The sequence below is a fragment of the Grammomys surdaster genome, unplaced genomic scaffold (assembly GCF_004785775.1).
Source record: "Grammomys surdaster isolate TR1022 unplaced genomic scaffold, NIH_TR_1.0 62, whole genome shotgun sequence".
NCBI classification, from domain to species: Eukaryota; Metazoa; Chordata; class Mammalia; order Rodentia; family Muridae; genus Grammomys; species Grammomys surdaster.
The window spans coordinates 3643392-3670534 of NW_021604564.1; the positions used below are offsets into that span (position 1 = coordinate 3643392).

A 27143-nucleotide genomic window follows, 5' to 3' on the forward strand; every position below is an offset into this window, starting at 1 on the left:
TATATGAAATCCAAAATAATCCAATTTACTAAAGCACAGAGTGAAAGATGATTACAGAGGCTGAGGAAAGTGTAGAGCAAATAACCAAAAGGCACAAAATCTCAGACAGGTTGAAGATGGTCGTTTGGAGGTGTGTGTGAGAAGAGGCTTTAGCACATTTCTTTGTGAATATAGTTAACAATAGAGCATTGTATGGTCAAAAGTTGCTACGAGGATAAATCTCAAATGACCTTATAACAAAGGTGGTTTGATTCAATAATCTGGGTTGGTTTAATCATTTGACATCTTTTTTGTGAGTCATAACCTCCCTTTGTATTCTGTAAATTTATATAATTATAAATGGTCATTTTTGCATTTTTTTTTAAAAAAACGAATGACATGGAGAATAAAGACAACTCTATTAAAGCAAAACTAGAGTTCATGCCAGTAGACCTTCATGTGGACAGCATACATAGAAGCTGTGCTCTAGGAAGGAGAAAAGAAATGCTACCATGTTATATTACCTAGTATGGTAAGTATTTTAGAATGCTGTTTTAAACCAATCTCCTTTATAATAACAATAAAAAATTTCCAAAGCATTAGAATTTCTAATTAATACAGAATGAATTAATTTGGTTTAATTATTTAGCCTGTGAGTTTACATTTTGTATCACCACTTATGTCAAATGTCAGTCACTGGGGTATTTGGTAGTAGAAATCTTTTACTAATCAATACAGGCTGATAAAACTATTTTATATAGTTTAATTTGATAGCTTAAAAAATAAAGTAACCTTCAAGTCCAAACGGCTGTGGATAAATAATTCTACCTAATTTCTCAATTTATATAAATGGAAACATTCATATAACACAGATTACACTACAGACCAATACTACCGTCAATGGCATTATAACTTCAACATTTATCTCCACAGTAAGCCTAATAGTATTGTCTAGGGTAACTACTAACTCTATAATAGGCCTTGTGTTTTCTATACATTACAATTTAACAGTATCTAACTTGAACATGAGCCATCTTACACAACAATTAAATGTGTTCTATTGAGCTGTAGAATACAAAGTTATAAAGAGCATTTATGGATGATTAAATATTGAAGGGAAGTTGGAACATTTAATCTTTTGCAAAACTCATTTAATGCAAAGGTACCCTGGTGATGTAGACATTATTGTTATTATACTTGAAGGGAACAATTTCATACAGTGTAACGCATGGGATTTAATTTCCCCCTTCTCTGGAAAACTGGAAATTGTTAGACTGTCCATCGATGGCACAATTTTCCAGCAGTACATAAAACCATATTAGAGAATTTCAGTAACTTAAAAAAATAACCCTGGGTTAAATTTATTACTGGAAAAGTACATTCACTACAAATGATAAAAATCATAGTAAGTACAAACTTGAAAACATTATTTTACCTTATCCTGAAATGATTGCCATGACATTTTTTTACACCATCACGCTGCTCTATTTTATGACAGGTTTTGTGACCCAAAACAAACTGGATTCATTGCAATCAAATATAAATTTGCCATTTTCAAACAAACAAGAGTAGTGGTTGCGTTTAGGGGAGTGCAACAAATCATAGAGTTCAGCAGTGCAGCCTCTCTGCTCAGCTTCTCTGCCACTTTCAGCTTCTCCATGATTTTGCCTTGTACCTAAATGAGATATCAGAATTGGGATGCTGAACACCTAAAAACATACGATTGTGGTTCAGTCCTATAGGCTTCCTGTCAATTATTTCTAAATCAAAATAAGTTAAAAATATAATCAGTAGTAGCTTCATTTCATTAATTGCAAAATATCTGCCTGGACATTTGCTTATTCCAAGTCCAAATGGTATAACGTAAGTCTTCAGCTTCTTTCCTTCTTTGAAAAATGTGGTTTTCTTCTTACCATCTTCTAAGAAGCGATCAAACCTAAATTCCTATAAGGAATAATAGACATTGTTAAAATTAAATTTTTACAAGTTTGATTTAAACCCACTAGATTGCTTTTTGTCTAAAAAAAATACACAAGGAAGTAAAATCTGAATATATGAAAGTCAAAGTCTCAAAAATTCAAGTGTTACAAGGAACACCTATATCCAAATACTTATACCACTTCTCTTCTCGGCTCACATTTCTTTTGTCTTTTCTTATTTGGTATTTTATGCAGTCATGAAATACTGAAGTCGGGATAATTGATAAAGAAAAACATTATTTTGGCTCATAATTGTGAAGTCCCAAAAGTCTAAGATCCTGTGTTGATGGAGCCTTGTGCTGTTCCTCAAGACAGAAAACCACAGGGCATGTTGGTGCATTTAGAAAAGGAAAAATCATAGAGAAAGTCTCCTGTTACAGTAACACACTTTCCTAGCAGCCAGTATACTTTCAAGAGATTGATAACAGGGTAAAGGCCCTAACCATAACAACCCAACCACCTGTTAAAGCCTCACCTCCCAACACCACCAAAATGGCATCAGATTTCAGGAGGAGTTTTGGACAGGACATACAATCCTCAAATTATAGTGACTGCAGTGAGTTTTCTAAGCACAGAGAGGCTACATCTATTTCCATTTCTTTTATAATAGCTCCATGCATGCATATATATATATATGGGCAAAAAGGTTCTTCTATACTGCTGCTGCCAATTCTGCTATGAAGTAATGAATCTTAGCAGCCCCAGTTGCTATTCATTTATCCTATCAACTAGCTACTGATGGATGAGTATCATGAATTTAGGATTCAGTGTTTATGTTTAGATTAAAGAAACAGAAAATAATAAGATTCAACAAAGCCCCAGAGAAAACTTAAGCTGCAAAACAGATTTTGCTTTTTTCTATGTTAATGCAAATTTCTCCTATAAGATTTCTACTAGAGTATACTCTGCTTGGGTTAATTTTATGTATCAAGTATTTCTGATATATATTCATAAAGAAGTTATACTATTTGCTATAGAAAATTAGAGAAGTCTTATATCTAGGGTAGTCGGTCTGCGCTCTTAATTTTGCCACGCTGCCAAAATCGTCCAGTTCAACTCTCATTTAAGCATTAGAGGGTACTTAGTGACATTATTTTAGTGTATTGTAAATTAAACTTCCAATTAAATTAATGCTCATGGTTTGAGTTAAAATGACCAATTATTTTCGATAGAGTTCATTAGATCTGCTTAACCACCACTTTGATATAAACTACATGAAGTCAAATGTGGAGAAGTAAGTAAGGCAGATTCAATACATCTCTGGTTATGGCAAACCCCTATAACATGAATAAATTATGATTGCATTACAAATGTCCAAATCATTTTAATGGCAAACTTGGTAGGGTTGGGACAATCATTTCCCTTATCAGAATTTGGTTTACTTTAGTTTATCCAGAATATTTAATTTAAGTATTTGAGCTTGGAAAACCTTTGCACAGTTCCTACTCCTTCCCATCTTGCAAGTCCATAAAATAATGTTGGCAAATTATTTAGCATTTGATAGTTTTATTTATTTCCTAACAAGTAATACTTTAAACAGATTAAAATAGATGTATATTTTAGTGTTGTTATGGAATGTATCCAAACAAATCTAATCAAAGCAGAATTGAAAACACTGCTTACCCCTGAAGTAAAAGTCCTGATAGTCTCGGTGGACATACAATGTTCCTAATAGCACATGAAACCCTCTCCTGGTAAATATTATTCACCTCTGTGGCCCATCCCTGCCTTCCTGAACTCAGCACTAACCCTTTTTGTTAGCACTCTTAGCACTTTTTAGCACTCTTGTTGATGACCAAACTAAGCAGATTACTGTTCTTCCCTAGAGCTTTCTGCTAAGGCTAAATAGCTTAAGTAAAATTTAACATGAAACAGAACCCAACAAAAAAGATTCATTATAGTTCTGGTATTTGATCTAGAAAAAGCAAAAGAGGAAATTTAACATGATTTATGGCTTCATTGTATCCAAATAATGTAAGCTAAACCCCAAACGATCATGGCTTCCCAGGCTCTCCTAAGCGACTTAAAAGGCTGTCTTGTGAGATGCCAAGGCAGCTCCTCAAATTTCTGTCCTACTTCTTTAGTTTGCTCAGAAATAATATCTCAGAAATTTATATTTTATGCTTTATTTAGTAAAACTAAAAGGAAAACGACCAGTAGCATTTGCTCTGTGACCATCATCATGGAAACATCATTTCAAATAATGTTTGAAAATATATTTGAATAAAAATTATTTTCAATTTGTTCCACTGCATATGCATGGGAAACCTGAACAGTTCCATGTTAGGAAGGCCTAAGTCTCCATTAGAGACTTAGTTTAGTTTTAGCCCCTAAAGGGAAGCATATAATAATCTTACCCGGGCTATTTGAGATAGCAAAGATCAACAAACTCCACTTAAAATCGGCGTTGATCACCATCATTTAAATCCTTTGAGAGACCTTAGGGTGTTAGAAGCAGGAGTAGGTGTAAAAGACACCGAACATGCCTACTGCTCACTAGGTATTCTTCTGCTAGAGTTTCCTGGAGCTGCTCCCATTCACTGAACTGCATTGGAGCCTGGAATTTGAAGCGATCTGATCAATGTCACAAAGGACCTCAAGAAGTCCTTTGCTTGGAAAGACAGCAGAACAGAAACCAATGGCTTGTGATCAGACTTTCTCTGTACCTCATCATGCAAAGGTGATAGAAACTAGAACGAGCTCATGAAAGATGGCAGAGTGAGAGGGGATTCACTTTTCTCAGCCTACCTCTGCATTTTTACAGCCTGCAATACAGTGATACTCCCATAGCAGGGTTCCACATATGCTTGCTGTACTAATGAGCAAATAAGATTAATGTCTATTTTTAAAGCAATATTCATGTTCTTGAAGAAAAGATAGGTTCTGAGTGTGAATGTGATCATACACAGAATGGCAAGTGGCTGAATATTTAGAGTTTACAAACAATAGAAATGGTACAACACTGAAATACTTGATACCCAGTTTGGATAGGAGATAGGACACATTTCTAGGCTGGATTCAAACAAACAGAGATTTGCTGGGTTTTGGTTCATCATGCCTAGCCCTAACACTTATAATGCATAATTTTGGATGTCAAGTTCCTAAGGTTATCAATCAGATTTAAAAACAAAGGAACTATGGAGTCAAAAGAGTGGGAAGTGGGAAAAGCAGAAAGAATGGTGACTATAGAGATGGTGGCAATCTGGTAAACATTTATTTATTTGATGACAACAGTAATTCTGATTTAACTCTCATGATATAAATAATAAACTCTGCTGCTAATTGAATAATCACAAAGAAAACCATAAGTAGAATTGAAAACCTGTAGGGGGAAATGGTACCATTTTAGCAAATATTTTTCAGATTTAATTTCAGTTGTTTTATTTATTGCTTCTATACTAATAAATGTAATTTTTGTTATTCACAAATTCAGAAATAAAGCTTGTCCTCTGGAGAATGCTCACTCATTGGCCAAAGCTCACCACCCTCTTGGCTGTCATTATCTGCATAATCCTTCTCATAAGAAACCATGCAACACTTTCCTTTCTTGTTAAGACATTGACTTTATTGGTTAAATACATACAAATTATGTCATTGCTTTTGAAGTCCTTTCTCTTACTAATTTCTTAATATTCAACTCAGGTTAGCTGCAGAACATGTGTCTTAAAAGCTATATTTAAAAGTGGTTTATCTATGAAACATTTAAAATGAGTATAGAAGTTTCCTTTTCAAAAGGTGATCAGTAAATATCAGAAGTCAGAGTCTTCCTTCATGCAAAGCACAAGAAGAATGTAACTGCACTCAATTTGCATGCAGGGGGTGACTCTCTGAAGTGGTATTAAGGGATGAACGAGAATGGATTAATTTCCAGTCTTTGATATTCATTAACTCCAGCTTCAGGAAAAAAAAATACAAGAAGATGACACAATTACCCTCAGAGCTTCACCGGAGAGCAGCAGCTTTACAATTTGAAGTTCATAGTGCAATGCTAATTGATCAAGCAGGGCACATACCTTTAGCTAAAAGGGCTTAAATACTATTTTGGCCTAACTAAAGTGGTGATGGTATTTGACTTCTCAAGTCAGTTTCTGTTATTTGACTTTTATGCCACATATCAATAGCTATCCCCCAATGGATTTCAGAAATTCCTCATCAAATACCATCTAACTTGGTGGCTAAAGGTAATGGTGACCAGGTAAAAATGTCCACTTCATTTGAATTAAGCAACATTTAGAGTTATCTGGATTTCTGTTCACAGATCACATAATTTGTCAAAGTCAGATTCTTAGAGGAAAAAAAAAAAACTTCTGTAGAGGCAGAAGCCTTCCTATTAGGGGGATAAAACATATGTCATCCTCAAGCTGCCTCAAGTCTTCAGTGGGAATGAGTGAATGGGTGAACAGGAGTGAGCTTGCTTACTCATCGGCAATGACTGTCAGCATGCTTATTTACCTGTGGAGCATCGAAGACTTCTGGGTCATTGTGTATCATTGGAGGAAAGACAGCTACAAAGTCTCCTTTCCGCAGAGAGTAGCTCCTACTCTCTGAGCTGAAATCCATATCCTCTTGTACTTCCCGGATGATGCTGGAGTATGAGCACAGCCTCAGAACCTCAAGAATAGTGCTTTCTGAAAGAAACAAGCCACAGCTCCTGTAAGGCGAGAGAATGCTCTGTGAAACTTCCTCAGTTGACTGTTAGAACTCTTGACCAACAACCTTGCCTGGAAGGCAACTACTATCTTCACATCCATTGAAAACTGAGAGAATGTCAGTGAGTCTGTGGATGCTGATGCGGGAGGACCTGGTGCCAGCAGCAGGTCTAATAGGAAGGCTTTTCCACAGCACCTTTGGGATTTACAGGCAGGGGCTAGGCACAGTGTTTATGGACAGAGAAAAGGAATGGTCTCCAGGAGAGGAGTAGTCTGTTAGGGACACAAATGTATAATAAAGTGAAACTGTATCCCTGTCACAGCACACGACTTCACCAGTCTGTAGACAAGTGTTGCCTTTAAAGCCAAGTTTAGCCACATAAAAGCCCTTAGACAGTTAACTCAAAGTTAATTATACTAGGAACATTTGGAGACAGCTTAACTCTTAATTTCTCTTATGCTAGTTGTAAATAAAATGAGTCAGCATTTGTTCGAAAATTTTCAAAGGAACAAATTTTTATGATTTAAAAGAAAACCACATTTCTTCTTAGTATCCAGGAATAATAACATTCACCACCATATCCTGGAAGATTCCAGAAACTGAATGTCCTTTCTTTCCCAGTGGCCTTCACCTTTTGCTCCTAGCACGGCAGATTTTATGGCTAATTTCCGGCGATTTATCCTGGCAGTTTGAGGAGGAATTCCTTTGGGAATAATATGCATAATTTGCATAAATCATTCTGATAGCATGCATATCAGTGTGTAGCTCCTGTCCAGAGCTACATCTCTCCCTTCATAATCAAAACTGACTGTGTTTCCACCAGCGTGAATGGGTCCTGGAATAGAAAGCCGGATTCTTTCTAATCAGCAATGGGAAAGAGCGCCAAATGGAGCTTCCCCCCTTTCACATGATAATAAGTGGTTGTGTTTATGACTTACAATATAGAAGCCTCACACACATACACATGTTCGGAGCCTAGTTTCTTGGTGCTGAGCACAGTTTTGGCATAGCCTGTCCCTAGTTATTAGATTATTAAAGACAGACCCATTAGAGGTGGCTTGTATATAGCAAAGCACAAAAAAATAAATATTATTTTAGTAAGATTTAAACCTAAAAACAGCTTGCATAGGGATACGAAGTAGCTTTGGGTGCTTCTCCCAGAAGGTTTTTCCTTGAGCACACATTTGTCTAAAGAAATGAGGCTTCGGTTAGCTCAGTGTGGGCAGTGTGGTGATTCAATGTGACGTACAGTGAGGCTGTGCATATTCTCTTAGACTGCCTTCGTTATTATAATCAGGCAGAGTCAAATCGGTTTGCTGGTGATGTGGCCAGAAAAGAACTTTAGTTTTGGAACATGAACTCTACTGCAGATAGCCACAAGGCACTTGACATGACAGATTTCAGCTGGCCAGACACCAACAACCAACATTATTATGGTGAAAATCAAGGATAGGCTTCCCATGTCCTACTGCTGGTCCTGTTGGATCAACAGTAGCATAACATCATTTTAACATGTGGTATAAAATAGTAGCTGACATATGTAGTAGTTCTGTTCACACAACAAGTCCAGTAGGGGTGTGGGAAGAAGAAACACAACAGCAAAATAATGCTTGGGGTGGGCTGCTGTGACAGGGTAGGCATTTAACAGTTCGGATAACATGGTCATTTCTGATTGGTGTGCTCTCGGGAAGCATGGCAGCTTGTGCCTACTGCAGTATCACAAATGACAATTGGGCAAGCATATCTTATGCAGAAGTTAATCACAATAATGGAGCTGAAAGTGTGGCTCAGCAGTCAGATCGTAAGTGACAAATCTGTTTTACCTTCCAGTACCAGTTATGTGTGCAAGACGAGGTTGGCTCCTGCTCTGAGCAATCATGCCGATAATCATTAGGCGACAAAAGTAATGAGTTGTGTTATTATCACCAATGGAGAGGCGAGCTTATGGGGTCTGCAGTACAGCATAAAGACACAAAAGCCAGCAGCACTTCCAGCAGCCCCAGAATGAATGTGGGCAGAGCTATATGTTGAGAAGGATGACAAGGGCACAATGAAAAAGCTGCAGTTTCTCCTTGTAGTTGTCATAGTTGAGCAGACACCAGCCAGTGCCACTGACAGACCAGCTGGGCCCTGGGAGGACTTCCATGCTACACCAGGAGGTATAGTAAATTATCCTGCACGGTAGAGCAACATCTGTTTCTATGCTAGTGCCGAACAAACAAGGCAGTTTAAAACATACCAAGGGATAACCACGCAACAAATGAACATGACCCTGATTTTTTCCCTCCCTTCTCACACTCGAGGTGCTAAACTTAATTGTGCAAGCATTCCATGAAAGAGATGCCAGGTTTTTATTGGATAAGGTGTTGTCAGAGAGACTTTACATATTTCCAAAATGGAAGGGAAAAGCTTATAGTATTTTTATTCTTAGAATTGTCTTTTTTTCTATCTTCATTTCCTTTATACTAAAGCTAGTACTTGGTTCTCAATTCGCTCTAGAATTAAAAAACAACGACTTTCCATCTACTTATAAATATTCAGTCTTTAAACCTAATTTGCTATACTTAGTTCACATGCCTTCAAGCATTTGTCTTCCAATTCCCACTGAATAAATGCGTACTAATGAGAACTGAGCAAGCTGCTGAGGCAAAGCTGGGTGACTGGGGTCTGGCCTGCCACCAGCTTGTGATAGGCGGGCAAATTGAGTTAAAATGAAAAGTCTTGTCAGCTAAAATTCAACATGGTAGCCAAACAGCAAGCTGTCAATCATCCATCCAAAACAAGGGACTATAGGTAATAAAAGGTCACTGTGGATCATTAGTGCACACTTGGCTTACATATGGAAGCTAATTTTAATTAAACATGATCTCTATCTGTAAATGTTTTATAAAACTTATTGTGCATAATGGATTGTTAATTTATGCAAGCATTTAGCAGGTAATGGGACCCTCTAATTATTGGACTATAGTGTAGAAAAATGGCTATAGAGAATGCAAATATTTGGGGGATAAATCTACACAGGGCATTGCAAGGTGCCAACAGTTCTAGCTGTTGTTCAGATAAGGCTGCTTCTATACCGTCAAGAACCGAGTTTTACTGACTACCACCTACAAGACAATTGGGTCACAAAATTTTCATGACGAACTCACAATTATGAGCCTGCACTACCTTCTTTACCTGGCCAGGAGAAAAAAAATGAGCTTTTTTTTTTTTAGATAGAAAATTAATATGATTAAAAATTCCTTCCAAATAAAGAGGTGGGCATGTTTTAAGCTGTGATGTTTTACAATCCAACTGGAGGAAAATGACAAATCAAGAGAAACGCTTGTAGGAAAAGGCACATCCGCTTTGTCTTTGGAATAACTCACAGATAATTCCCATTTGTAGATTTTGAGTGCCAAAGCAGATCATGATAATCAATAAAGCCTGCTGCAGTGCAAACACAGATAAGCACAGGCACAATTCTGCCTCATACTTAAGCCATGTCTGTATATGTGGAATGAATACACTGTGACATGGCTGGGCTGTTAATTTGGGTCACCTTAATGATTGGTGCAGGCTGGCTTGCCACCTGATTAGCCATGGTGATCAGGGGATAGTGGCAATGGCAGCAGTGAACAGAGCAGCTATCCCCCTATGGTTACTGGGACTGAACACATGAATGCTCTTAAAAAGAAAATGGCTAGGAATGGCCAAGAGAATGGACATGATAGAGCTGTTCTCTATGAGGTCTGATGAAATATAGCTTATGATACACACACACACACACACATACACACACACATTTCTGAGTGTCTTTATATAGTCTCTCAGACAGATGAGAAAGTAAAAAAGAAATCATGATAATTAATATATAATTCAAGGGAAAATCATAAGTTTTTGGATCAACAATTGTATATTTGAATAACTTAAAAATAAATCCGAGTCAGTACAAATGCCTACCTTCACACTGCATTGCAGGAACAGCCTTCAGTTCCTGCTATTTATGGTTTCTGCTATATATTTATATACATGTAAGTTAAACATTCATGTGCTCAGTAAACTTTTGTTAAGGTCTTACTCTGCTCAAAGTACTGGGACAGAGTGGCTGGAGGTAAGAAATGCAATGTGTGGGTTTGACCTGTACTCATGCAGTAATTGGAAGAATTCAAAAACACATAGAAGCAAGTGGCTTCTAAGATAGTACTTTAAGATGCTTTTTTATTAATCTGTTTTTTTTTTTTGTGTGTGTGTGTACACTCACAGTGTGCACAGGTGATCGAATGTGTGTATGTTCATAGGTCATCCTCATGGAAGTTGGGTTGTCAGGCTTGGTGGCAGGTGTTGTATCAGCTGAGCCCACTCATCAGCTCCCAAACTACTACTTTAGACATTGCATACCTTACTTCTTAAATTGCCAAAGACTATGACTTTGATTTCTTTGGCCACATATCTGCTTCATGGGGCAGCTCTAACAGCTTAATCTGCACATGCATAATTGCTTATTTTTTGAGGAAAACTCATAACTATTGTTTTACCATCTTAAGTTTTCAGTTTTCTTTTCAGTGTATTTTTTGAGGTATAAGGGACAGCACTCAGAACCTTGTAAATGCTAGGCAAATGCTCAATCCCTGAGCTATATGTACAGTTCAAACTAAGGCATGCATGGATTAATAGTGCATTTTGTTTGTTTGTTTGTTTGTTTTATCTTGTTTTTTTTTTATGGTTTTGGGGATGGAGCCCAAGGCTTTATACATGCTGTGTAACTTCTCTAGCACTGAGCTATAATTTGTCATTTTATATTTCCTCTCCTCTCCTCCCTCCCTCCTTCCCTCCCTCCCTCCTTCCCTCCCTCCCTCCTTCCCTCCCTCCCTCCCTCCCTCTCTTCTTCCCTCCCTTCCTTCCTTCTGTTTTACAGGGTCTATCTTTCTAGCCCAAGCAGGCCTTGAACTCATGATTCTCCTGCCTTTCCTCTCTAGCTCTGGTATTACATCCCATATCACTCCCTCGACTGGTATGCACAGTTCCTGAGTTATCACTAACAAAATAATAATAATAATAATAATAATAATAATAATAATAATAATAATAATACAAAACAATACTTTTCACATTGAAAAGAAGTTTTCTTCCCTTTAATTTTCAGCCTTTATATATAAAAAAATCAATTGCTGTTTCTAAACCATTTATAACCCCTAAAATACATATAGTTATTTTATCACTTCTTTATGCATAGAGGTGGTGCTTTTGTGTTGGCTAGGTAAGAACTCTACCAGAGATACACCCCATCCTATATTAACTAAGTTGTATTCCTGTCAGAGATGATATGACATTAGTCTTTTGACATGATTGATAAATTCAGATAATTGATAGGCCTCTTACAGTGTGCCAGAACTATAAGCACTGCTTGAGTTGGGAAAAAAGAGAGGTGATTTATTTTTTGTCCTAGACACCATACTTCTATTGGTGTGTCACATGTGCAAGTAGACAAGTAGTGAATTTTCTAAATTAACCACTTCTTCCTTTGAAGCATTCTTATATCTCAGAGATTACCAGCTACACTGGCTGCCTGTTATAATCACAGAAGATTAGTTAAAAAAATAAGCATAACATCTCCATCCCAGATCAATGAAATCAGCACCACAACATTAACCAAAACCTTGAAATGAGGGCTGCTGAACCTTGGCCACATAACAGAATCACCTAGGGCCTTTTAAAGCCATCAACCCTTACTACAGAATAATAAAATCAGACTCTTTGGGGACTAGCCCAGGGCTGAGTATTTTTAAAGCTCTCCAGATGACTTCAGTGAATAACCAAGTTGAGAGCTACGGCTTGAAGCTGGGTTCTGCCAAGAAGCCTCATTCCTTTCTGTCCTGGTTTACTTTTAAAACTCATGTGATGAATTTACTTTAATTTTCGTTAAAATTATTTTCCAGTCAGCTTGTATTTCCTTTCTGAACCCCTTAGCTTTGTATTAAAATGCAAAGTTGGTAAATAGTGAAGTCAGTATTTTTTTCAATGATGTTTCCCTATATTATACATGAAAACTTATTGTCTACTGTCTGTTTCTAAAGTACTTCTTTCTTCAGTTAAGATTTTCTCACAGGATACTAGTGATACAGTGTAGTCAGAAAGCATTTGTCTACCATATGCAGAGGCCCTGGGTTCAGTCCCAAATATGGTAAAAAGAGAGGAAAAAATTACTAACGTGAAGTGAAATTCATACCTTCTGTGTTTCCTCATGAGAATATTTTGGTAAGCTTCACAACTGCCCCATTTATCTAAATGCCTAATTTTTCCTCTACACAATTATTTTATAATACTGAATCCTGTGTTTGAGAAGGAGTGGTACATGTTGTATAAAAAATAGTGGTCATTTCTTGAACAATTTGCCTGAGGTGACAGTGTTTACCATCAAGCATTAAAGCCAACAGCCTGCATCTGGGTTTGCTACTGTTTCACTACATGGTTTGCATTTAATTCTTGCTGAACCTTTCTGCTCAGTGATCAAATGAAAATACTAAGCTAAGCTACACAAATCACTAACACAATTTCTGGCACTTGGTGAGATAATTGTTAATAGATTCAGAGTAGGACTATAGCTTGGAAGTAGAGTGCTTACTTATTAATATAATCCCTCGCACAATCACAGCAAAACAAAACACACTGTTATCCTAGGATCTTATCCTGAGGTTAGAATCTCTGTCACTGTCTCAAGACTTGTCTTACCAAGCTTGTCAATATAGACTTTGTGATAGATGGTGTGGAATAGTCTAAATATAAAAAAGTTCTGTCAGTAGGAACAATAAAAACTAATCTGCGATAGTGATATCTCATGGGAAAGATACATTTATGGTCATCAAAATTCAAGTAAAAATTGCCTCTCTCATGAGAATATCCCCCTTAATAAAAAGACCGATAAGCCTTAACAGCAGCTACAGTCCCTCTGAGTGCCTTGGTAAAGATCACATGAAGTAACTAAGGCTACTTTGAAATGTTTAAACAACTAACATGTTTAGCATGGATTTATGATTATTACTGTTTAGTATTGGACGTTTAATTTTGCATCTAACCCTTCTGTTTTAGGTCTTTGTCTCTTCATTTCACTGCTCACAAGAAATGGGCTTAGACCCCGGGCAGGGAGGCAGACAGATTAATAACAGATCTCCACCTCTCTCCCTCAGCAACTCCAAAAAACTTCCCCAGTCTTATTCCCAGCTTTGTAACAAAACACCTGCTGCAGTCTCCCTTCCCTGTCCTCATCTCCAGAGGATCACACAGCTCTACCCCTTTAAGTTTCCTTTTCACTACTTACTGCTTTATCCCAGCCAGTGCTTCTCACAGACATTGCCTGGAAAGTCACAGGCCATTTCACCCAGTGAAGCAGGTAGGACAATGGCAAATCTTTACAGATCCTCCATTCCTCCAAGTACAATGCCCCAGTCTTGTTGCCAGCTCTGCAGTAGACCTTAGACTGTGGCTCTGTGGCTTCTCTTCACTTTCTGGCCCCATTGCCAGGGGGGATAAGCAGATCTGTTTTTCTTTCTTTCTTTCTTTCTTTCTTTCTTTCTTTCTTTCTTTCTTTCTTTCTTCCTTCCTTCCTTCCTCTCTCTCTCTCTCTCTCTCTCTCTCTCTCTCTCTCTCTCTCTCTCTTTCTTTGAAGATTTATTTATTTTATATATGTGAGTACACTGTCACTGTCTTCAGACACTCCAGAAGAGGGCATCAGATCCCAATTCAGACAGTTGTGAGCCACCATGTGGTTGCTGGGAATTGAACTCAGGACCTCTGGAAGAGCAGTCTGTGCTCCTAACCACTGAGCCATCTCTCCAGCCCCTCTGTTTTGCTTTCTGATGTGGACCCATTTCTAAGTCTTATCACACAATGCCTAAAAATACATTTTACCTACTGTAGCCACACCTATCAGGATTCCCAAAGAGTTTTCCACCAGGCAATACACAGTCACTACAGTCTCCTAAGAACCAGAGAGAGTAACAGAAACCTAGGAACAAAACAACCACCCAATGAAAACAGGTATCAGCAACTAGAATTTCCCCAATGCCAAATACTTAGATGCCAATGTAAAAACACAATCAATAATAGCCAGACAATATTTCGCAATTAGAGTACAGCAACCATACCACACCAGACCCAAGTATTGCAACACAGCTGAAGGACAAGAAAAATACCTTCAAATAGCCTTTATGAATATGATAGAGGTCCTTAAAGAGGAAATGAATAAATCTCTTAAAGAAATCTTTGAAAACACAATCAGTGGAAAGACATGAATAAAACAGTCCAAAACCTGAAAAAGGAAATAGAATTAGTAACAAAAACCCAAACTGAAGCAAATTTAGAAATAAAAAGTTCACTAACTTGAGGTGGAAGCTCAGAGGTAGCCTCACCAACAGAATACAGGAGATGAAAAGTGAGAATCTTGGGCACTGAAGGCACAATAAAAATAAATGAATATGTCAGAAAAAGAATATGTTAAATCTAAAAAAAATCTCCAGACCAAAAACATCCAGGAAATCTAGGAAACAAAGAGTTGGTTCTTTGAGAAAATCAATAAGATTGACAAACAGTTATTCAAATTAGCTAAAAGGTAAAGAGAGACTATCTAAATTAACAAAATTAGAAGAGAAAAAGGAGATAAAAAGAGACACAGAAAATTTAGAGAATCATGAGAATACAGTTTTAAAAACCTGTACTCTACCAAGCTCAAAATGTAAAAGAAATGGCTGCTTTTTTCAAGCCACACCACTCACTAAAATTAAATAAATATCAGATAAACTAAAACAGACCTACAAACCCCACTGCAATAGCAGCTATTGAAAGTCTCTCAACCATAAAAAGCACAGCCTCAAATGATTTTAGGTTAGAATTCTACCAGATTTTCAAAGAAAAGTTAATACCAATATCCTTCAAATTATCCCACGGTATAGAAACAGAAGAATCATTATGTAATTCATTTTAAGATAGCATAGTAACCCTGGTACCAAAATCACATAAAGACCATCATAAGAGAAAGAATTGCAGACCAGTTTCCCTTATGAACATAGATGCAAAAATTCTCAATAAAACACGTGCAAAACAAATCCAGGAACACATCAAAAAGGTCATAAAGCATGATCATGTACACTTCATCCTGGAGACACAAGAATGGTTCAACATATGAAAGCCAGTCAATGTAATCCACCATAGAAACAAATTGAAAGAAAAAAAACCCCACATGATCATCTTATTAGATGCTGAAAATACCTTTGACAAAATCCAACATCCCTTCATGATAAAAGTTTTGGAGAGATCAGGGACAAAAAGGACATACCTAAACATTATAAAGGAAATTTACAGTAAGCCATTAGCCAACATCAAATTAAGTGGAGAGAAACTCAGTGTAATTACACAAAAATCAGGAACAAGGTATGGCTGTCCACTCTCTCCATATTCATTCAATATATTACTTGAAGTTCTATCTAGAGCAATAAGAGAACTGAAGGAATTCAAGGGGAAACAAGTTGGAAAGGAAAAAGTCAAAGTAATTTTATTTGCAGATGATATGATAGTATATATAAGTGACCCCAAAAATTCTATCAGAGAACTATTATTAACAATAAACATCTCTAGTGGTGTGAATGGATACAAGATTAACTGAAGAAAATCAGTAGCCCTCTTATATACAGACTTAGAATGACAAACAGACTGAGAAAGAAAACAGAGAAACAACACCCTTCATAATAGCCACAAACAATACAAAATATATAGGGGTAATGCTATCAGAACAAGTGAAAGTCTTGACTATAACATCAGAATATGGAAATGTCTCCTATGCCCTGGATCAGTAGAAATAACACAACAAAAATGGCCATCTCAACAAAAGCAATCTATGTATTCAATGCATTCCCTATCAAAAGTCCAACACAATTTTTTTTACAGACCTTGAAATGACATACTCAATTTGATCCAGAAAAACAAAAGCAATCCAAGATAGCTAAAACAATACTGAACAATAAAAGAACATCTGGAGGTATCATCATTACTGATTTAAAGATGTATTACAGTTCTATAGTAATAAAAACTGAATGGTATTTGCAAAACACCAGATATGTTGATCAATGGAATTGAATCAAAGATCCAGACATAAATCTATGTATCTATGGACACCAGATTTTTCGTAAAGAAGCAAGAAAGCCCCAATGGAAAAAGAAATCATGTTCAACAAATGGTGCTAGTCTAACTGGATGTTTGGATGTAGAAGAATGCAAATACAACTTTATTTATCAGCCTACGCAAAACTCAAGTCCAATTGGATTAAAGGCCTCAACAAAGAACCAAGTAAACTGAACCTGATGGAAGACAAAGTAGGGAATAGCCTTAAACACATCAGCAGAGGAGACATTTTTCTAAACAGAACACCAATAGTGCAAGCACTATAATCGATGGTTAATAAATGGGACTCCCTGAAATGGAAAAGCTTCTGTAAGGCATAGGACATCAACCATTAAGAGGACAAGACAACAACCTACATAATGGGAAAAGATTTTTATCAACTCTATATCTGATAGAGGGTTAATATCCACAATATATAAAGAACTCAAGAAACTAGTTATTAACAAATCAAATAATACAATTAAGAAAGGGGTACAGACCTAAACAGAAAATTCTCATTAGAACCATCTCAAATGGCTGAGGAACACTTAAAGCAATGTTTAATATCTTTACCCATAAGGGAAATTAAAATCAAGATTACTTTGAAATTTCACATTACATCTGTCAGAATAGATAAGATCAGTAACACAAGTGACAGCTCATGGCTTGTGAGAATGTAGAGCAAGGGTAACACTCCATTATTGCTGATGGGAGTGCAAACTTGTACAGTAACTATGAAAATCCAAATTGTGTTTCCTCAAAAAAAAATGAGAATTGATCTACCTCAAGATCTAGCTATACTACTACTCTTGGGTATATATCTAATAAATGCAACATCCTACCACAAGGACACTTGTTTAACTATATTCACAGTGGATTCATTCATAATGGTAAGAAATGGGGGAGGCACAACATAAATCTTGACCAGGAGGGAAAACTGAGTAGATTTTGTGGGTGGACTGGGGCGGATAGGGATGGGAACAGGAGGGATCAGGTAGTGGATGAGGGATGAAGGGAGACAGTAGGAAGAAAGATGACTGGAATAGGTGGGCATTTAGGCAGTAATATACAAGCCTAGTACAGTGGAAACTTGCTGGAAACTATAAGGATGGCCTCCTAAGGTAAGGACTCCTAGTAATGGTTGATATGGAGTCTGAACCAGCCATTTTCTGTAATCAGGCAAGGCTTTCAGTGGTGGGACTGGGACACTAACCCAGCTATAATACCATTGACCTATCCTGCCTGAAAGTACTGGGGCAATGGTGGCTCAGACCTTGTGGGAGTGACCAATCAATGACTGGCCTACTTTGAGGTCCAAACCAAGAGAGGGAGCCCATGCCCAACCCTGCATGATTGGCAAAGATTTGAAAGCTGGATGGCTCAGTGACCTAGGGTAGAACCAAACACAACTGACAAAAAAAAAAAAGTCAATGAAATGACTCCCAATGATATTCTGTTATACTCATAGATTGATACCTAGCTCAACTGTCATCAGAGAGGCTTCCTCCAGCACCTGACTAAAACACATTCAGAAACCCACAGCCAAATATTAGAGCTCAGGGAATCCCACAGAAGATGAGGAAGAAGGATTGCAGGAGCTAGAGGTGTAGAGGACTCCAGGAGGACACAGCCCACAGCATCAACTAAGCAGGGCTCATGGGGCAACCACCACGGAGCTTGATAGGCTCTCTGAGTATATGCCCTGGTTGTGTAGCTTGATGTTTCTGTGGGACTCATGCTAGTGGGATTGTGGTATCTCTGATTCTTTTGCCAACTCCCGGTACCCTTTTCCTCCTACTGGGTTACCTCACTCAGCCTTGATGTTAGGGTTTGTATATACCATTATTCAATCTGGTTATGCCATGTTTGGTTGATATCCCTGGAAGCTTGCTCTTTTCTAAAGGGAATGAATCTCATGGAGAGAGTAAATTGGGCGGGGCGGGGGGTGCTGGAAAGAGGAGGAAGATGGAAACTGGGGGTGGGGATATATTGTATGAGAGAAGAATAAATCAAACAACAACAATAACAACAATTGTAACAATAAAATGACTCTTAATGACATTCTGCTATCCTCATAGATCAGTAGTTTGTTGGGCCATCATTAGGGATTATGCAGATAAAGAGAGGCCTTGGAATACCCAGTCCTACATTGCATGACTCTATTAATCCCTCCCCTTAGAGGTCAAGGAACCCTGGAGAAGAGGAAGCAGAAAGAATATAAGAGGCAAAGGGGATAGAAGATACTAAGAAACCTAGGACGTCTTATTCAATAGGATCAACACCAAGGACCTCTTACTCAATAGGATCCACATAGATCTGAAGTCAGAGAGACTGAAGCAGCATTCCCCGACCTGCATGAATCTGTAGCAAGTCCTTGTATATATATTATGGCTTCCAATTTAGTGACTTTTTTATAGGGTTTCTGAGTGTGCAAATGAGTGGGTCGCTGTTTCCTGTGTCTTCTCTTGGAGCTCTTTTTGTTTTGTTGAATGTATTTATCTTATGCTATTGTTTTATTGTATTATTATGCCCTAGATACCTCTTTGTTTTCTCATGAGAGACACAAAGAGATTGGATCCATATGGAAGGGAAGGTGAGGGGAACTGGGAGGAGCAGAGAGAGGGTAACTGTAATCAGGGTTTATTGTGTGAGAAAACAATCTATTTTCCATTAAAAAAAGAAAAGATTAAGATGAAAGTAAATAGATATTAAAAATCTAGAAAAATAAATAATAATCATTGTAAACAAATAATTATAGTTATTTGTTTATTATGAGAATATTTTACAGTTTACAGAACCCACAAAGCATTTGAGGAACATGATAAGTATTTTACCTATTATTAAAAATAATTCCATTGACAAAATAGAATATGGAGCCAACTTAATTATTTTTTTAACTTGTGCGCACCTACAAATATTTTTGGGACTACATAAACTAATTAGAAATTACAAACGAAAATATAGGCTTAAATTATTTAGCAATGTTGGTGGGTAAGCACTGTAAGCTCACCAGGCTAGAGCTATTATAATGTATGATTTTCTCTTTTAAAAAGCATGGCAAATTCCTGTCTGAAATTACTTCTTTGTTCTAGCCTAAGATTTAAGTTCCTGCCTGAGATTACTTCTTTGTTCTGGCCTACGATTTAGATTCTTACCTGAAATTAGAATTTAAATTTTAGGCTACAACAAGGAAGTAGGCTTCAGACTTGAAAATGACCTTGGGCTAGGACAGGGAAGTAGTCTCAGATACTTTGGTCATCCTGATAAGCCCTTAGAAACAGTGATCACGGGAATGTTCATGTAATTGGGTTTAATGCCTTGCTTTTTCTTTGACTGTGTGTTTATTGTCTTGCTTGTTTCTTGACTATTTGCATCTATTGTATTGCTAGTCCCTCAACCTAGAACTGACCTTAATACACGCATGTAATCAAAATGGTATAAAAGCATAAAGGAGGAGGGGGGAAGTGATAGGGGGTTCTAGGGAGGGGAAGTGGGGAAGGGGATGACATCTGTATTGTAAATTAATAAAATATCCAATAAAAGACTAAATAAAACAACAACAACAACAACAACAATAGAAAACACCAAAAAATGCATGACAAAGTTTATCCAACTTCAGTTTCATAGCTCTTTTTCTCACCATGTCCACAACCTTTTTAATTTCAAGCTATGCCACTGAACAAAATCAAGTACCTGCAGTTTTTCTGACCTGTTTCGAGTTACAATACATCTGTCTTATGTTTTTTAATGGGAGTTACGTTTGCTCTTTTGGGTGGTAATATATAGAGTTACCATTCCTGAGGGACAAGTCTGTAGTATGATGCCAGGTTGATTCATTCATACTAGAAAAGTAAGAAACCACCATAAAGCTTGTAGAGATGCTATGCAGGTCAAATATTTTGATTACATCACTAGGTAACATTTATTAATTCTTCTATATTAAGATATTCATATACTTCATTCAAGGAAATGTTAGATAGTATTCATCAAGATAATTTTCTATCAGGTTGTCAAACTTTCAATAATGAGAGCTTTTATCTTTCTCTGCATTGATATTTTCTTAATTGTCCTCTATTTGTATCATATTTATGAAGTCACTTTAAATTACTCCAACAGCCTATGACAGCTTCCCTTGTTCATAAGCAACAAAGCATCTACAAAAAAAAGAATATCTTTTTCCATACTTTTATCAAAACTTCCTTTCCTAGGTAAAAAGCACAGCATTTATTTAATTACATTTTTTCTGGTAATGATAAAAATTAAAGTTATCCGTTAATAGTGAATTGTGTTCAAAACACATAGAACTTACATAAGCCTGCCGTAACTGTTCTCAGAGAACAGTTCCAACAGAACCTGACTGAAACAGATCCAAAGACCCACAGGCAAACATTGGACAGGGTTCAGGGAGTCTTATGGAAGAGTTGGGGGAAGGATTGAGGGCACCACAGGGGATAGGAACTCCATAGGAAGGCCAACAGAGTTAACCAACCTGAACACTTAGGGGCTCTCAGAGCCTGAACTACCAACCAAAGAACATACACAAGCTGTACCTCACCCCTCCCAACAAGCATATGTGTAGCAGATGTTCGGCTCTATCTTTATGTGGGTCCACTAACAACTGGAGGTGGGGGGCTGTCTCTAAAGCTGTTTCCTCTCTGTGGATACTGTTTCCCTAACTGGGTTGCCTTTTCTGACCTAAGTGTGTGAGGATGTGACTACCCCTGCAGAGCCTTAATGTACCAGTGTCGGGGGACACCAAGGGGTATCCTTTCAGAGGAGAAAAGGGGGGTTTGGGGAAGGGACTGTGTGTGTGTGAGGGACCCAGAAGAGGGAGGCAGTGATTGGGATATATAGTGAATGAATAAATTAATTAATGGAAAAAAGAATTATTTCATTGAAAAAAGAAAGCAAAAATGCAAGCAGTATATTCATTTCATGTGGCATATGGAGCCATGGTTATGGTACATATTAGCCAGGTGATTCTTGTCTTTTCAGTTCACATTTTACTCTTCTGACAAAGGGAGACTTTTGGTTCAACTATAAGTGCAGAGGTTACTTGGTGTGTGAAAGCTTGCTCCAGTCTCACTAAGCCTCTTATCTCAGGACAGAAAAAAAATACACTTGTTTCCTAAAAGTAATAGCCTGTACCACACATTCTCATAATAAAGAAATGACAGACTCTTCTGGACAGTGGGCTGCCAGAAACATGGCTGGCTATTAAAGGTATCACTTTGGCATAGTTTTTTAAGATTTTGTGTTTCTGACATTACTCAAGAGAGAGCCCAAATTAAAGATCTCTGTCCTTGGAGTTTGGGGAATCCACATGGAAGAGGCAGAGGATGAATGGTATTGTCCAGAGTGGTAGAGGATACAAGGAGGTTATTACCCACAGAACCAATTCATTAGGGCTCATAGGAGCTGACAGAGAGGAGGCTGCATGGGTGTCTCTAGGTCCTCTGCATACATGCTCTGGTTGTTTAGCTTGGTGATTTTATGGGACTCCTAACAACAGAAGTGGTGTTTCTCTGACTCTTTTGCCTAATTGTGCGACTATTTTCCTGTTAGTGGGTTGTCTAATGCAGCCTTGATTTGAGGGTTTGTGCCTAGTCTTACTGCATCTTACTCTGCCACAATTGGTTGATACCCCTGGGAGGCCAGCTCTTTTCTGAAGATAAATGGAGGAGAGGGAATGTTGCAGGAGTCTGGGGACTGTGAGGGATGAAGGGAGGATATGTCATGTGTAAAAGTGAATTAAAAAGAAAAGATTTGTTGTTTCTATACATCAGGTAAGCATGGGAGAACTGTTAATTTAGGAGGGCTCCAAGTCTAGCTGTTGACTTGCATAGACTAAATTACAAGTTCAGAACTTGCCATTTCTTCCGGTACAATAAATTTGTTCTAGCTTGTTTTATGTGTCAATTTGAAACAAGCTGGAGTTACCACAGAGAAAGGAGCCTCTCTTGAGGAAATGCCTCCATGAGACCCAGTTGTACAGCATTTTCTCAATTAGTCATAAAGGGTGGGAGGGCTCATTATGAGTGGTGCCATCCTTGGGCTAGTAGTCCTGGATTCTCTGAGAAGGCAAGCTGAGAAAGCCAGGAGAGTAAGCCAGTAAGCAGCATCTCTCCGTGGCCTCTGCATCAGCTCCTGCTTCCTGACCTGCTTGAGTTCCCATCCTGACTTCCTTTGGTGATGAACAGCAATGTGGAAGTGTAAGCCGAATAAACCCTTTCCTCCCAAACTTGATTCTTAGTTATGATATTTTTTGCAGGAACACAAACTCTGACTAAGACAAAATCTAAACATTTCTTTCATAACAGTGCACTTTTTAAAAAATTGGATATTTTCTTTACATTTTGATCATTTTATCCTTTCCAGGTCTCCCCTTTGGAACCCCCCTATCCCATCCCTCCTGCCTCAATAAGGGTCCTCCCCCACCCAGCCATCAACTCCTGTCTTCTTGTCCTGGCATTTCCCTACACTGGGGCATCAAATACCCTCAGGCCCAAGGGCTGCTCCTCCCAGTGATGTCCAACAAGGTCATCCTCTGCCACATATTCGGTCAGAGCCAAGGGTCACTCTATGTGTACTCTTTGGTTGGTAGTCCAGTTCCCCAGAGCTAGGTGGGGAGTCTGCCCAGTTGACACTGTTGCTCCCCCCATGGGGCTGCAAACCCCCTCAGCTCCTTCAGTCCCTTTCTAACTCCTCCATCAGGACCCTGAGCTCAGTCCAACGGTTAACAGTGCACTTTAAAAACAAGCTTTTATTTCAATAACAAACAGTTGCTTGCTAGCAATAAACAGACAGTTGATGAATTTCAAGAAAACTGTTAAGAGTAATAATTATGTACAGACTATGAACATAGTCTTTGGAGTTCATTTGCATTACTTTTTGATCTTCTCATTCTTAAAACAAAAGGGTAATTATCTGGATATATGGAAAATGAAACCTAGGACTTCATAGAAACTAAATCAACTCAAAAATACTACTCATCCAAAGTATAAACAACTACTCATAGTTTTTATATATTTTGTGTATTAGATCCTTGAGAGTTCTGCCCCTCCCCCCAAATAATATTAGCATTTTGATAATGTAGGGAGTATTTTTTTCTGAACATGTAATTCTTTTAGGAACATGAGAGGTGATGCAATTTTCATAGTTGATTACAGTATATAAGTCACAGTGGCTGCTGTTGCCCCTGTGATAGGTCTTAGCCTGCCCAACGTGAACCATCTCTGCAACATTTGGGGCAGTCATGTTAGTGCTGAGGAACAGTCAACTGTGATCAATACTATTAGGACTTGATATCTCAGAATCTGCTGAGAGAAGGAGGGATGTATCTTATGTATAAAAACTTGAAGCCAACACAGGCTAAAATCTTAATCTTATTAAGCCAAATACCCCTGGAATCAAAAACATAAAAATGCATTTGTTCAAAGAAACTGAGAGTGTTTCTTCAAGAATGATACAGATGATTGATGACTTCAGAGACAACTGGCATATATTGGTACGGATTCTAACTTTAAGGGTATGAGTTCCCTACACAATAGTAAGAAGCAGCCTGGGCAAAGCAGGAAATGAAACGTACTCCTGCGGCAGATCCACGGCTCATGTTAGGTGTAAGGCTAATGAGTAAAACCAAAAGGAAAACCGTGGGAGGAGCAAAAACAGCCAACTAGTATAGGCCACAGATACATCTTCCACAGTGTTCTCTTTTATTTCCTAGAACAGTGAGAGGCTTTTTTTTTTTTTAAGAATTCCAACGTTTAAAGGAAGCAGTTTGTAGCTGTTTTGCCCACTCCATCCCCTTCCCTACCTGCCTCCCCTTCCTCACACCGCTCCCTCTTCATCCCTCCCTTCTTTCCTCTCTTTCTTTGCTTTGCTACTTTCTGAGCATTTAAACCACTAGCCTACAATGAAGAGTATTTTAACTACAATCATAAGAATCATATGCCCCAAGCTAAATAAAACACTGTGACGTATGCACGAAATGCCCATTTTAAGGAAGAGTAAGTATTTGTGCATGCACTTTCCCTCTCTGGAACACTTTCCTGTTCAACCATGGAATCATTCTCTGTCCAGACAGGAAAGCAGTGTTTGGGAGGCATCTGCAGACCAACAGATGCTCAGAATCAATTCACATAACAGGCATACACACTCCCCCCTCCCAAATAATTGCAAAGCTTTGGTTTATCCCTTTGCATACCTTGCATAGTTAATTAGTTAGGCCTTAATGTTTACATGCAATGAGAGTATCTACAGCTATAAACTATATAATTTATAATTGATGTAAATGGGTGTTATTATGTCAATTAGGCAGCTGTGTCCTCCACCTCTTGGTAAACAGCTATGAGCGATAAACTGAGTTTGCAGAGAGCTACCTTCTTCTCTTCATAAAAGATAAAAATAAATTACCCAGGCAGACCAAACTGTCCAATTGTTCTCTGGTGAAGTGGACAGAAATTCCAGGTCCTTTCTTTTGACCTGTTGACTGCAGAAAGCTGTCAATTTCGTCACGTAGGGCTCCCATAGCTTCTGGATGCTGAAGAATATAATACATTGCCCAGAACATAGCTGGAATGGTGTTGGCTAGAGAGGCCCAGAGAAGGCCAAGATGATGTGCTGGGAGAGAATAAGTGAAAAGGAAGATTAATAGCGTTTATTACACTGATTAGATTTGCAGTGTGCTAATTAAAAGATGTTAGGACACGGACCCAGCCAGGGATCAGTGCATGCTAATGAGAACCAATAGGCTTCTGAAGTCTAATTTTCTGCTTAATGAGAATAGTTTAAAATGTAATGCGTGTTGCAGCAGGAGAGGGGTTGCAGGAAGGTGGGGATGAGATAAAGAAGTAAATGCTGTTTAGTTATACTCTTTCTCATTATCATCATTAAATATCTTGTTTTACCACCTCAGCAAAAAAAAAATCAATTATCACAGAAGGTTGTTTCGGAATAAAACATTTTATCATTAGCCAATTATAAAGAGCATAAAAAATTTTCAAGGACATCATTTTATCTTTTATCTCAAAGGTCTCCTGTAAATTATTTTACTTTAGTGAGTGATCATTCAGTACTTTCTTACCTCCTATTTCAAAGTCTTCATGCCTATAGTATTTTTTCAGCATATCTTGCCTCTCCTGAACAATTTCTGACCGTCCTTGCATCTGAGCTACTTTTTCTGATGTGAGGCATTTTATAATTTTCTTCTGCATAGATTCTGCATTTCTTAGAAGCTGAATAGGTATGTCAGATACTAAGTATGGAAAAATGTCATCAAATTTTAAAAAATCATCCCTTAGCTCACTGATAATTTGTTTCTTGTTACCACCAAGAATTTTTCCATATATAGTTGTAAATGTGACCTCAAATACCAATGAGCTACAGAACACAAATATTCTTTCCGTATTCCAATCTGTGGTTTTTAGCAGTTGGGACTCAAATATTTCTTTTACTTCTTGGATCATGGTTTCCAGAAGACTGTCCAAAGGTTTGCCTTGTAAAAGTAGATAGCCTCTGTGAATGTCTTCATTAAGGTCATCATCAGTTAGCAGCTTCTTGACAGAGAAGGCTTTCGCTGATAATCGTCTGCTGAACTTATCAAAGCTTAATTGTTTGGGGTTTTTCATTACATACTGGTACTGGAAAGGGTTCAGAACAAATGTTATATACTTCCCTAAAAAAGAAAAAGAATATGGTTTATTTGATAGCAAGTCAAAATATATACCTGAAGTCTGCAAATCTTTAACTTAAAATTAGAGACATTATTAAGAAGTTAATAGTTTTATTAAGCAATTTTAACAAGATGCATTCTACTCAAAGGCCTACTAAATCCCCTTTGAAAACAAAAGATACTGTAAAAATTTTATTTCTTGAATTTCTGAACTTCATTGTTCACTATGGCCAGTCTCTCAAACCTGGCAAATACTTCAGAGTTCCTAGTTGAACCTGTGCACTCATCAGCTGAGAGAGCCTAGACAGCTGAGAAGCATAGCCTACACACAGGCTCCTTGGTCAGCCTCACTCAGCTCTTGGTTTCCACTGCAGGACTGCTTTAAGATGCATATCATCTGATTAGAAATATATCAGTGGCATGCAATGGTCCCAGTTAATAAGTCTTTCCTTCCTAAAAACACACACTACATACATTTGAATAATTTGAACTGTCCATATTAAGTACTACCTGTACTTAATTCTCTCTGTCTCTGTTTCTCTCTCTCTCCCTCTTCCTCCCCCACCCTTTCTCTTCTTCTCAAACCCTGTGTGTGCGTGTGTGTGTGTGCGTGTGTGTGTGTAGCTTTCCTAGGTGAAAATTTCCCCTTAGGATTACAAAAATTAATCAGTGTAGTACAAGACAAAGATTTAGAATAATTTTCGACCAAATCCTAGAGTCAGGATAATGTG

General features: G+C 37.8%; 1 protein-coding gene across 1 annotated transcript in view; it reads right to left on the reverse strand.

The window, feature by feature from the left end:
• Window positions 1–27143, reverse strand: part of LOC114618781 (25-hydroxycholesterol 7-alpha-hydroxylase) — a 163685-nt gene continuing 136542 nt past the window's right edge. Inside the window, exons 3-6 of the mRNA XM_028764583.1 lie at window positions 25825–26415; window positions 25155–25361; window positions 6411–6586; window positions 1–1923 (exon numbers count right to left, since the gene is read on the reverse strand). Of these exons, the coding sequence (XP_028620416.1) occupies window positions 1627–1923; window positions 6411–6586; window positions 25155–25361; window positions 25825–26415 (1271 nt within the window). The 3' untranslated portion in view covers window positions 1–1626. The remainder of the gene's footprint in view (window positions 1924–6410; window positions 6587–25154; window positions 25362–25824; window positions 26416–27143) is intronic.